At 35.2% G+C, this 14,058-nt stretch overlaps 1 protein-coding gene across 1 annotated transcript in view; it reads right to left on the reverse strand.

Annotated features, from left to right (window-relative positions):
* LOC150104671 (uncharacterized) overlaps nucleotides 1–291 on the reverse strand; it is a 58,413-nt gene extending 58,122 nt beyond the window's left edge. Inside the window, exon 1 of the mRNA XM_090395605.1 lies at nucleotides 93–291. Within this exon, the coding sequence (XP_090251731.1) occupies nucleotides 93–291 (199 nt within the window). The remainder of the gene's footprint in view (nucleotides 1–92) is intronic.
* Nucleotides 292–14,058: the final 13,767 nt, after the last annotated feature.

Below are 14,058 nucleotides of genomic sequence, written 5' to 3' on the forward strand. Positions count from 1 at the left end.
GCCCATTCTGATGAATTGGAAATCAATAAAACCCTTTCACCTTTAACTGAAATAAATCCTGTATAGAATAATGACCACAATAAACTTCACACTTATCTCTTCAAACAAGGTATATTCTCTTAGTGTTCTGTTTCTTTCTAATTTCTGTCCTGTCTTCATATGCTGAATACATAGAAAAGTTTTCACTTGCTCCTTTCCTGCTCCCCCAAACAGCTGAACATCTTTGGTAACATTTAATAACATTTTCACTTCTGTGCATGCTTGAAAATGCAACTGAGAAACTTTCACCATCGTGTGCTGCCATTACTGATTTTCCAGCGTTGGGCTTGAAACAATGTTCTTTCTTTCTTCACAATGCAGAAAAGTTTATTTAATTATAATTTCATTATGAAACAGCAAGATTTTATAAGAGTTCTTCATTCTACAGTCTTTAGTTACTCACACAACAGGAATTAAAATGGTAACTTTCATTTCCCTTGTCATTGACAACATTTTGTAAACATTTGTTTGCATAAATATGGCACCAACATAACATCTAACAACTAAAATTTATTTCAATTCAAAGTACTACTTCAGTAGCTAAAGAATAACACCTCAAAACATCTTGCTCGCAACATACAAAAATAAACAAATATTTAAACTAAGTACTTTCATAAAATTCCCTATTACTAACTGCTAACTTTATTTATTTCATATTTAATTTTTAGGATATCTGAATTTCAATATAGATATCCTACAATGGCCCACCCTAAAAAAAAAAAAAAAAAAAAATTATTTTATTATTTTCTTAATAACAAAATTTATGCATTTCCTTATGATGGGAAGATGGTTTTAGAGAATAATTACTAAATTTCGCTCTGCATTTATAAGAAATGCTCATTGGAAATTTCACCATCTCCTTCACAACCATTCCATTTAGGTAAAATTTTAGAATTTCCTGTCACCTGTTCATCCATGAAGTCCTTGCTTAAAATACTTTCTTTTAATACAGTGCTCTTATCATAATCATTTCTTTAGCCTGTCAAAGTGCACTTTAATAAGCCTTTCTGGATACTTAACATAGACAATCTTGTTTGTTAAAGGGGCATCTTTCTTTTTAGAAACTATATGGTTGGAAGCTGCTATTGTCGGTTCGTCTTTTCTTCTCACATCATATGTCTTTAAGTAAGACCAAGTCACCTACTTCTAACACTCTTTCTCTTTTAAGCTGTTTTAATGACAGTTTATCCTTTTCAAAAGTAGACTGGATATTCTGCTTTTGGAGTTTCTTACTTTTCATCCATTTTTTTTTAGTAGGGTCCAATGTCATCCTACATCCAAATGATGTAGATCCTACTCAGCTTAAAGTTGTTGGAAAATTTTCCACTTGGTTATACAGGTATCCCTTGCTTAACGCAGATTTGATTATAGTGGCAAAATTAAATGCGGCAAGAGTTTGATTAACGTGCCTTTAAATTTATCACGCAAAATCATGCTCACGCCATGAGGCTGCTAGTCGCATGGTCATCCAAATTCTCTTAATAATCTGTGTGAGAATGTCAAAGTTTTATTTTCCCCACCAAATACGACATCATTACTACAACCCATGGACATGGGCGTCATTGCAACTTTCAAAGCCTATTTTCTTAAAAAGACATTCTCAAAGGCAGTAGAAACAACAACAGGAGAAAATGCAATTACGCTCCACGAATTTTGGAAAAAATTTGACATTAAACACGCAATTGAGAACATTCGTGACTCATGAGAGCAAGTGTCTTCTAGTTACATGAAAGCTGTTTGGAAAAACCTTCTGCCAGAATGCGCTAATGACTTAGGTTGTTTCCAAAATCCTGTGAACGTGGTCAAAGAAATCGTTGCAATTGGTGAAGACCTCAGTTTTGATGGTGTTAATGCAGAAGATGTTAAAGAATTATTGGATTCAAATTCAAAAGGTTTCAGTGACAACGATCTTCTTGAAATTGAACAACGCACATATGAAGACAACAAACAAATGGAATGTGAAGATGAGGTTCCAAAGGAAATGACAGTCAAAGAACTGGATGGAATATTTCGCAGTTTAGAATCGCTTAAGCAGCAAGTAATGGATATGGATCCAGATGTTAATCGAAGAATGCTTGTTTGCCGAGGTTTGGAGAGTCATTTTGCTTGTTATCATAGAATTTATACCGATAAGAAAAAACTAAAACTGTTCAAACTACTCTTTATAACTTCTTTTGATTAAAAAAAATTGCAGTAACTAATGTAGGTACAAGTATTTATTAAACATTTACTTTGCATTCATTTTTTATCTTTCCTAAAAGAGTACCATATAAAATGAACTATTAGTACAGTAATCGATCAGAGATGAATTGTACTTTTTACCACTGATTATTAGATTTGATTAACGCGGTAACATTGAGGGATTAATTAACCGCATTAATCGAGGGATACCTGTACTATAAAATAAAGATACGAAGAAATTATATACTTGGATTAATCCTTTATCCAAGTGTAAGCAAACAAGTTTGTACCTGAACTATTTGCAGGACTGTAGCAGGATGAGACTTCAATAAAGGTCGAAACCGGTCTGTGTAATGACCCTTCCCATAATGCATAGCATTATACATGTCCACAAAGAGATGTGTTTTGCATTATGGGATACTAAGGCAAATCATGTGAAGTTTTAGCCTCTTTATACGAGTTGCCCCAGTCCTGCAAATAGTTCAGGCACAAACCTGTTTGCTAACACTTGTATAAAGGATTAAACCAAGTACACCCAATTCTCCATTTACATGGTAGATTGGTTCCAGAAAAAATAGTGTAAATGAAAACCATGCAAAAAAGAATACAATGCATACGAAAAAATAGAAGAATGGTTCCAGATGTGAAAACCTGATATGAACAATAAGTTATTTTCAAACAAACATATGCATCTTTCTTAAGGAAAATAGTGTGTCACTAATAAAACAGAAATTCGAACAGGTCCAAATACACCTGCACATATGGTTATTAGTCAAATTTTATTCAGTCACTTTCTGACGGTAGCCACATTCTTTTGTGTGAGACTGGAATTAAATCACTTCCTTCGCTTGAAACACTTTGGCCGTCCTGTTCATACTGCAATGGAGAAACATTTTCTTCAGTAAAAGGAACTAAATTAGCACTAATTTCCAATAATTCTGAAGGTTGATTTTTTTTTTTTTACCTCAAACTCTGTAATTAATCAAAATTGAAATCCGGTTTTGACTAGATCTTTGTATAATTCTTTATATCGCACCGTACATGACTTTAGTTCACGTATAACTGTTCAGCATTTAGATCATGTCTAAGAAAATGATTGCAATCTTACTAGCCACTTGAAGTCCTTTAATTAATCCTGCAGTGAGTAGAATCTCTTCATCATCATCACTTCTCAGGGAGAGCATCTATTATTTTGTCATCACTAACAGTTGTCAACCATCAATTCTTCACTATGTGCAGACAAAAAATCATCAAATCCTTCTCTGCCAACTGCATGTGCTAATCTGATGATATTGGGATATTCAGTTGTATGCAAAGGTACAGGGTTTTTCTTCTTCACACATTCTGGCCAAGTAGCTTCCCAGTATGCATTTAAAGTTGATGGTTTCAATTCTGATAATGCCAACTTGGCAAATTTAATGCAATCCAAATTAGAAAATTTCTTCCTCACATCAATAACTGTCAGCAAATTATCTTTATCTAGTTTATCCAAAATGTATTGGAATGTTCTTTTTATGTAGTAAATTTTGAAGGTAGCACCCTGGTCTAGTGGTTGTATTAGGTGGCAGAAAACAAAATTCCACATTCAGAGGTTCTTAAACAGGACAGGCACATTGTCTATAATCAATAAAACTTTAAGTCCAGATTTTTTTCCATCAAACAGCATTTAACTTCTGAAACAAAACATTGATGGAACCATTCATTAAAAATTTCTTTTGTAACCCAACCTTTTTTTATTTGCCTTCAGGTGCACTGGTAACGTTAAAATCAACACCGTTCATTGCCTGTGGTCTTAAGGATCGATTAATGAGTAATGGTTTCGTGCACTGGACGTTACCATTTTTTTTTTGATTTTAACGTTACCAGTGCACAGGTGCACTGGTAACGTTAAAATCAACACCGTTCATTGCCTGTGGTCTTAAGGATCGATTAATGAGTAATGGTTTCAATATACAACCTCCTGAAGCATTGCTGCAAAATAGAGTCACACGATCCTTAGCTGCTTTAAAGCCACCAACACTTTTTTTGTGATTTCTATATAAGTTCCACTTGGCATTTGTCTACATTCTGTAGTGTAGAATAATCCCTGATATTTAAAACACAAGGGGCTCCCCAAAATTCAAGTTTATGTACATATGTACCATACTAGGAAATGAAAATTATAATAGAAATACCCTTTTTAACAGAACTGAATTCTAACAGAAATTTTAAAAATAAGTGCCTTTTGAAGTATGTTAAATCAAATTATACCATGTAAAAATAGAATTCCTTTTGTTTTCTAAACCATGTTATTTCAAAATCATGTAAAAAATAACCGTGTGAAAAGAGAATTAGTTGTATATAATTTTTTGGTATCTTTAATTTATACTCAGCTTAAAGCTGAGTAGGATCTACATCATTTGTAATATCATACTTGTTCACATTATCTGTATCAGCTCCTCTAGAGTCAGCAACTACATTTTGTCTACCAAGTAAATAGGACACTTCCAAGTCATATTCCTGAACTTCCAAAGTCATCTGATAATTCTTTATTTTTTTTATCCTTGATATTATTCAAGAATGGGGCTTATGGTCTGATTTTAGTTCTATTTGATGAATATATAACAAATACTTCAGCTTCCTAAGAGGATAAATTAGGGCTAATGCTCCTTTCTATCATGGAATATTTCCTCTCCAATCTACTAAGTTTCCTACTGAGGAATGCTATTGGCTTCAACCTTATCTTCTTTAAATGGCCCCAGTGCAGCTGCTATACAATTCTGTGATGCATCAGTTTAACTATAAAACTAAGATCCTAACTTTGGGTGAATCAAAACAGGTCAGTTTTAGTTAAAATAGACTTAAGCTTATCAAAAGCCTTCTGTTGTTTTTTCCCCAAGAAAACTTTACTCTTTTCATTGAACGATCAGTAAAAGGATTGGGGTAGGCTAAACAATTTGGGATAAATCTCCTATACTAGTTCACCATTTCTGCTAATCTTCTAATTTGCCTAACATATGTAAGATTACTTCAAGAAAGAATTGCCTTAATATTTTCATTAGCAGGTCTAATACCTTCCTTATCGACTTTCCTTTTCCTTATCATGACCAAGGTAATTCGCCTTCTCAAGAAACAGTTCACATTTTGAGATCTTTAGTTTCAACTCTGCCTCATGAATCTTCTTGATTACTGCCTTCGTAGTTTTATATGTAATTTAAAATCCAAAGAAAACAGCAGTAAACCATCTTGAAATACTAAAACGCTAGTTCCTAAAAAATGCAAGTAATATTAAATTCATTAGTGCTTGAAATGACTACACCTTAAGGTAATCTGCTTAATCCATACTTGGAACAAGGTGTAGAAAATGCAAATACTTGCTATCTTCCTTTCTCAAATATATCTGATAAAAGCCATTATTAAGGTCTAACTTTGAGAATACTATAGCAATCAAGTGGCCAAAAGTTCCTCAGTGTTACAAAGTGTAAAATTAATACTCAGTCACTTTGCTTAGAGCACTTAAGTCAAGAACAAATCTAAGGTCTCGATTAGGTTTCTCCAGCAAAATAAATGAAGGGTTCCATAATGACTGAGAATGCTGAATAGTACTACTCTCTAAATATTGCTGAAGCAAGGTTTTAAGCTTTTCAGAGTGCTGGAGAGGTGTCCAGTATTGCTTTATCAAAATAGGTTTCTCTGAATTAATTAGCATAGAATATTCTACCGTATCTGTACAAGACAATCCAAATATGCCTTCAGTAAAAGTATCAGGAATTTCTTTCCCAAACTTTAAGCATTTAGATGCAATATGCTTATCATCTTCAGAATTTATTCAGCTTAAAGTCTTCTCAGACCAAGTATGAAAAGGATTAAGACCTCTGCTTCAATCATGCAACAGACACCTTTGTGGTGTTCTTTACTCAAAGGAAAGAAACTCTGTGAAGGTTCATTTGAGAATTTATAAAATGGCTTAAGAAAGTCAATCCCATGCAATGAAATAACTCCAGATGAATAATTACAACCACCACAAAGAGCTAAAAATTCTTCCCTAAAACAACATAAAACAAATTACTGTAGAAATTGCTTGGGATACAAGCAACTCATGCAAAACACAGAAAAATCAGAAAAGAATATCTGTGTGGCAAGTAACTCCTGATTAAATATTTCCTTCAATTTTATGTCATTATCCAGATACTCACTATCAGCCTCTAACTTTTTTCTTAAAAGTATATGAAAAATTGCCAAGTAATCAATGAAGTGTGTGCACTAGTATCAAAAAAGATAGCCATGTAATTTTGGTATCCACCAAAATTAAAGGTTTTGAATCTACTAGATCCAGAATAGTTAAAGTTTTACAACAAGGATGAGACTAAAAGATTTAAATTATTCTTCACTTCCCTTCTAGGCATATTCTGCACAACATTTAAGGACTGAGAATCTTTATATGTGCAACTTTGGTTTCTTGAAGACTTAGTTTTAGCAAACCTACAGAACCTAATATCCATGTGTTAAGGCTTAAGTGCTGGGAAAAATTCGTGTTAAAAGTTTATTCGAGTGAAACAGAACTAGGAAAGGATTAAAAATGGTGATTTAATCCTTCTAATATTGCATCATAGCGGGCATCCCACCTAGTCCTAACTAGGTGGAATGCCTGCTATCAGCAGCCTATGATGTAAACTGAGATCTCGAAATATTAGTGTTTCCCATATTTTGGTAAGTTTTATGCAACCGTATTCATTCAAATTAGGTTGATTTTTAGAGCAGCAGCAGATTTAAAAACAGTCTTTCTCTTTTGAAATTACTGTGATGGAGCATGATGGTCTTTTTCCAATGGATTCTGTATACTTTATCCAAAGCATGTCTGCAAAGCCAGGTTGACTACAGTCATGACTCCAGATGTATTTCTTATGTTCTTACATGTGAGTGGTAGCTGATTTTCATGTCTGACAATAGTAGGCCAACTTGCAAGAAGGACCTCTATGTACACCTGGAACTGAGAGAGAAGAGGATTGTCTTTAGTGGAGCAGATAAAGGTAGCTAGATTTAAATGAGGCTTGAAAGTGGTCCAAAGAATGCATTTTTTTAAGATTCTGACTACTTTTTCTGAGGGATGGTGATACCATCACCATCCCTTATGCCTCAGACATAAGGGATGGTGATGGTATTACTAAAATCTTTCTGAAGAGAATGTCATGGCTGAGGTAAGGATTATATTTTTGAAATTGTGGAAACTGTAAAAGTGTGGTGTACATGATTGAGTTCTGCTGAGAGGTCTCACGGGAACAAACATTATAGGCTCTAGGGGTTAGTGTTTTAATGACACCTGTAAAGAAACTCAATGATCAGGGGAGTATTTAATGAAAGTGTAACAAAATAGTGTTTCCCTGGTGCAAAAATCATATTAGTCACACCATCTGGATGAAAAAATGTAAGGTGAAAGAACTAATTGTCTTGGTTGGCACAAATGATCTGAGAGGCAAGAATTATTCTTTGAGGAAGGATGTAAAGGAGTTGTTAGATGAAGGAAAACTTCATCTAACCACTCCTAAGATTGTAAATCTCCTACCATGCTAAGACAGAGGCAAACTGAGAATGACATTGGTAGTAAATTACTCAATACATAGGTTGTGCAGAAGGAATGATGTAAGATTTGTAGATCTGTGGTTTGTGTTTGACAGAAAGAAGGATTTGTATAATGCTGATGAACTGCATCTAAATGATCTGGTGTTAGGTATCTAAGAAGAGCTTCACTCACTAAGCATGATGAAGCGAAATTCCAGAAAGCTTCTTCACCCTAATTACTTAAGTTTTCCGGAATTTCGCTTCATCATGCTTGGTGAGCGAAGCTCTTCTTAGATACCTAACACCCGATCATTTAGACGTCGACCGAAGGCACCCATAAGGCAAGTCAGTATGAGAATTACCAAGTGCAGAATATAATCTCTCAAGCAAAAAATATTGAATGAAGTAATCAATTCCAGAAGTAAGAGTGATTGGGGTACTAAGAGACTGCTTTAGGTTCTATATACTAATGCCAGAAGTACCAGGAACAAGAGGGAGGAGTTTTGCCATTGGTTAATGCAACCTCACCAAAAGTTACAGGCATTAGGGAGACTTGGCTAACAGCATGTAACATAGTTACAGGGATAGAATGTGAAAGGTTTAGTATTTTCAGGAAAGATAGAGAAGTTAGGATAATGACAGTGGATGAATTGCAGCCAAAAAGAACAAGAGATAGGTAGAGGGTGATGGTTCATTTCGAGGCAGTCTGGTGCGAGATCAAGGCCAGTAAGACAAATATACAGTTGGTTGTTGTTACTATAGGCCAGGGGTTCCACAGTTCATCTGGAAGACATGCATCAGCAAATTAGTACAATGAGTGCAGGTCGAATGATTATTATTATTAGGCAAACTGAGGAGGAGAGCAGTGACATCCAATGAATATATTAGTAGATTATGCAAATAGAATGATGCAGAATTTATGTTGTGGTCTTTTTTTTGATGGAAAGAAGGATTTGTACAATGCGGATGGAGTGCATCTGAATGGTTCGGGTATTAGGTGTCTGGAGAGAGCTTTGTTCACAGAGCATGCTGAATTCAGGGGAAATGCAAATTTAGGGAAACTTAATCAATTAGGGTGGAAGCAAGTGAGTTTGTGTGAAGGCACCCATGAAACAAGTGAGTGTGAGAAGACCAAGTGAGCAGTCTAGTCTCTCAAGCAAAAATATTGAATAGGGTAGTCAATTCAAAAAGTAAAGGTGGTTGGGGGAATAAAGGGATGTTGCCATTTCTATATACTAATGCCAGAAGTATCAGGAACAAGAGGGAGAAGTTTTTGGCATCGATTAGTCTAACTTCGCCAAAAGTTACAGGCGTTAGTGAGACTTGACTAACAGCAGATGATGTAGTTACAAGGATTGAGTATGAAAGGTTTAGCATTTTCAGGGAAGATAGGATGGGGGGGGGGGGAGAAGTACTGCTGATGATAGCAGATGAATTGCAACCAAAAATAATAGAAGACAGGCAGGAGGGTGGCTGTTTCATTTGAAGCAATCTGGTGTGAGATTAAGACAAAATATACAATTAGTTGTTGCTATAGGCCAGAGTGTTCCACAGATGATCTGGAACACATGCATTGCCAAATTAGAACAATGAGTACAGGTTGAGTGATTATTATGGGGGACCTCAACTATGAAGATATAGACTGGAGGGAAGAAAGATCACATGGCAGAAAGAAAATAGAATTTATACACCTGCTGAGATAATTACTTAAAGCAGCATGTCATGGTCATGGAGGGGATTAGGGGCGGGAGACCAGTTTCCCTTTGTTTAAGTGTGGGGATACCATTCTAAAAACTCATAAAATTCCCCGATCACCCAATAATGAGTGACCCGCAGTATCAGAAAATCAGAAACGCTCATTTGCTCATCTGGAGGGTTATTCAGTAATTATTGAATTACTCTGGATTTAGAGAAAAATGTTAGAAGTTTATTTTGCACTTGGTTAGACTATAATAAATTTAGTTTAATCCTTTATCCAAGTGTAAGCAAACAAAGTTTGCACCTGAAAATATTTTCAGGACTGAGGTAAGGTGGTGCAACACCAGGCAACTCTGAGCAAAGGTGGACCAAGCTCTCATCACTCCTTCTCTCAGTATGTACTATAATGCAAAGCACATCTCCTTGCGGACATGTATATTGCTATGCATTAAGGGAAGGGCCACTACCCAGACCAGTTTTGACCTTTATTGAGGTCTCGTCAATGGGAGGCAGACCCAAACATGGAGATACTAAGGCAGAAGCAATAGGAGAAGTCATATTTACCTATACAAGTTGCCAACAGGTGTACCACCTCATTATTGAATTACTCTGGATTTAGAGAAAGATGTTGGAAGTTTATTTTGCACTTGGTTAGACTATAATAAATTTAGTTTAATCCTTTATCCAAGTGTAAGCAAACAAAGTTTGCACCTGAAAATATCTTCAGGACTGAGGTAAGGTGGTGCAACACCAAGAAGATGTGCTTTGCATTATGGGAGATACTGAGAGAAGGAATGATGAGAGCTTGGTCCACCTCTGCTTGGAGTTGCCTGGTATTGCACCACCTTACCTCAGTCCTGAAGATATTTTCAGGTGCAAACCTTGTTTGATTACACTTGGATAAAGGATTAAACTAAATTTATTAAAGCTTAGGAGAAAGCTTGAATATGTGACATGTCATAAAACACTAAGTGAAGGATGTTAGTGGTGCATGTAGAGGAAGCAATATTAAATTGTATACCTAAGGTAAGGAGGATTAATCAGGAAAAAATTAGATAGACGAGTAACATCATTAAACATGAGCTGTAGAAGAAGAAAATGCTGTGGAAGGTATATAAGGAGAAAGATGATGAAATTCGTGAACAATACAAAGGTCAGCAAAAAAAGTCAATTAGCATGGTGAGGAAAGTAAAATGAGAAGAATCTAGTCAAGCAGGCCAAAGGAAATCCAAAAAAAGTTCTTTCATTAAATGGCAAGTAAGAGGATGAATGACTATGGAAGACTAACTTTAATGAGTACTGATGGTGACAAGGTGACAGAAGAAATAGATAAAATAGTTGCGTTATTGACTGACCATTTTGCAAGGATATATCAACCAAGTGAGGTTACTACTGTTACATAAGTGACAGAGATTGATGTGAAAACATAGGTGGAAGAATTGGAGGTTCTTAACATATTGGAGAATCTCAATTAAATACAGCTGTGTGATTAGATGAGATATCAGTTTAGGTACTACAAGAATGTGCAAGTTAAATTAAAGTGCCTATGACTAGGCACTTTAATTTAATTCTCAGCTCTGGCAGAGTTCCAAGAAAGTGGAAAGAGGGTAAAATAATTACCTTGCATAAGGGAGGTTTTAAGACTACAGTAGCAATTATAGGCCAATCAGTATCTCAGGCATGTGGTCAAGGTACTAGAAAAATTGGTTTAAAAAAGAGAATTCAAGAATGAGTGGATGAGAATATCATACTGTATGAGGAGCAGCATGGCTTTATGCAGGGTCACTCATGCCTTAGTAATTTATTAATTTTTTTATAACAGAATCACTGGGTTGGATAAAGGAAATGGCTACACAATGATTCTGCAGAAGGCATCTGACAGAATACCACATGGCTCTTATGCAAATTAGAACAAATGGGGATGGACATGACACTGGTAAATTGGATAAAAGGATGGCTGCTGGATAGATATCAAAAAATGGTATATGGAGAGACAGAATTGAGATGAATACAGGTGACTAATAGGTGATACAAAGTTCATTGCTAGGACTACTGTTAATTTGTACATAAATGTTATAGGAAATAATCTGAAAAATATTCAGTTGTTTGTTGATTCAAATTTAGGTAGAGTAATTATTAATCAAGGCAATGTAAATAAGGCTGTCAGTTTGGGCAAAAAATAATGGGTAAAAGTTTAAATAATGGGGAGAAATGTAAAGTTACGCATTTTGGGATAAATAGGTTACAAACCATATATTTCAGTATCATGTATCACACTGAAACTGTACTCCAGGAAACAGAAGCTAGAGGTTTAAGGGTGATGGTAGACAGAGAGTTAAAGTTTCGAGGACATATTGCTAAGGTTGCTACTTGGCTATTGAACACGCTAATGAGTAGAGGAAATGAAGTTATTCCAATTCATAAGACAATGATATGCCTATATCTGGATTATTGTGCTCCGATCTGGTCTACTGGGTTTCTAGGGGATGAGGAAGCAGTGAAGAAGATTCAGAAGCGAGCAACTAAGATGGTGAGTGGTCTGTCGAATACAGAAATTGGTTGATAAGAGAAAAAGAGGGGATATGATAGAAACATTTAAGTTAAAAGGTGTTCCAATCTTGATGCAGGGGAAATGCTTCAGCACATGGTTAGAGGGGTGAGAACAAGAGGTCATCCCTAGAAATTGAATAAAGATGTGGTTGGTAGGGAGTGTGAGGACTAGATTTTTTGCTTGGAGAGTTGTTAATGAGTGGAACAGATTGCCAGATCAGCTGTTTTGTTTGTTGATGGGTTCAAGGAGAGGTATGATAGATTGTGTGGACAGTGTGGATCACCTGCAATGAGTCTTCAGACTCCATGGAGGTGCCCATACAATAACTGTTGAGAGATATGTGAGTGGGTTTAATAATAATAATAAAAAAAGGACAGTTTTCTGTTAGGTAGGTAAGTGACCAATGTGTCTAGAAAGGACAGACTATTAATAGCTTCCATTTCCATTGTAAATTAGATTCTATGGTGAGGACTATTCAGGTGACAAAGAAAAGTGTGTCTGAGTAATGAGACCAAACAAAAAACACATCATCTGCATATCTTAATTAGATAGAGATTTGAGAGGGACTGTGTCAAGAGCTCGTTTATCAAAATATTCCATAAAAATATTGGCACGAGATGAGTCTTAGGGGTTTGCTTTTCATGTGGTGTTTGTTGTGTCTCTAACAAATTTGCATTTCTGTTTTTACAAGACATTAACGGTAACCACAGTTCTAAAATTGACTTCAATATTTCACTTTGTGTCCTTGAAACATCTAACATCTCTAATTCATGCTTTAATTTCTCAATTTGCTCATCATATTTTTGCATTTGCAAGTTCATGACATTAGAACTAATATAAGAAAGTGTTAAGTTCTGAAAGAAACTGTATTAATTTATCCAGTCCGGATCATTCAGTGGGGTAATGTAGACCAAGCAGAACGGAAGGTAGACCTGGAGGCGATGTTATATCGAGATATGTATGATGTTCTAATGGTTCCCCAGCAATTGGTAAAGTAAAAACTTTAATCTGTTTAGAGAATGTATAAAGGAAGAAAGACTGTAAATTTTAGTTGGACATTAAGTTTAGAAGGTTGTGATTTTATGCAAGGACATTAGAGATATAGTTTAAAAGAGGGCAGTATAACTCTGAGACATGAATGAAGAAACTAGGGTTAAATTTAATGTCTATGAATGAATAACCTTTAGTATTGTGGAGTTTGAGTTCATAATTTACCTTGGATAGAATGTTTTAACTGTACTGATATTTATACATGCTAAGAGAGAGTAAGAAAGGTTAGATAATTATGTTTTTTCATTGAAATTAATATTGAAGCTAACATGTGCCCAAGTTTATTCATGATGTGTAATCTGACTAGAGTGTAATTAAATGTTTTCTTTAAATTCAATGGTTGACTTGCCTGATTTCATTTTTTATTGCACCGCTCATAAATAATCGAACCATGGCGGGAGGTAATTTATAAGGGAGGCTACGACTGCAAACTAAGTTAGAGATAGATGAGATTTGAACTACTTTATATAGTTTAAGAAATTAAGGATAGTGTGCTATGCTAAGTTCTGGTTCTTTGATTTTTCATTGTTCAAAAATCTAGGATTCAGGGTGGCGCAGTATAATATAAATTTTCCCTGAATCCGAAGAGAGAACCAGGACCAGCACTGAAACAAAGGAATTGCCATTGTCTATTGGGAAACTCTTTGTCTTCTACCCACGTGCAATATCCTTAAAGTTGTTAACGCCCCAAAGTAAGTGTTAAGACTGCATACATTAAAGAGTTAATGAGATATAATTAAGGTTATAACAGAAAGTGTTGAATTAAGGAATTAATAACGATATAGACATGAAGTAGATATAAAAAGAGAAAGTAAGAAGGAAATATAAAGGGGTGAGGACGTAACAAAAGTACCCTGGATTTACAGGAAATTTTCTTACATAACATGGAAAAGCATGATTCATCAATTATATTATCAGATTTAGCTGAGTTTGGACATATACTCTGAATCAGTGATTCTTCCCTCTGAGCAACTTCAAGAGCCCTTTTAACATCAGCAATT

Source organism: Typopeltis vanoorti, chromosome 7, assembly GCF_054136105.1.
Source record: "Typopeltis vanoorti isolate ZY-2024b chromosome 7, IOZ_Tvanoo_1.0, whole genome shotgun sequence".
In the NCBI taxonomy this organism is placed as follows: Eukaryota; Metazoa; Arthropoda; class Arachnida; order Uropygi; family Thelyphonidae; genus Typopeltis; species Typopeltis vanoorti.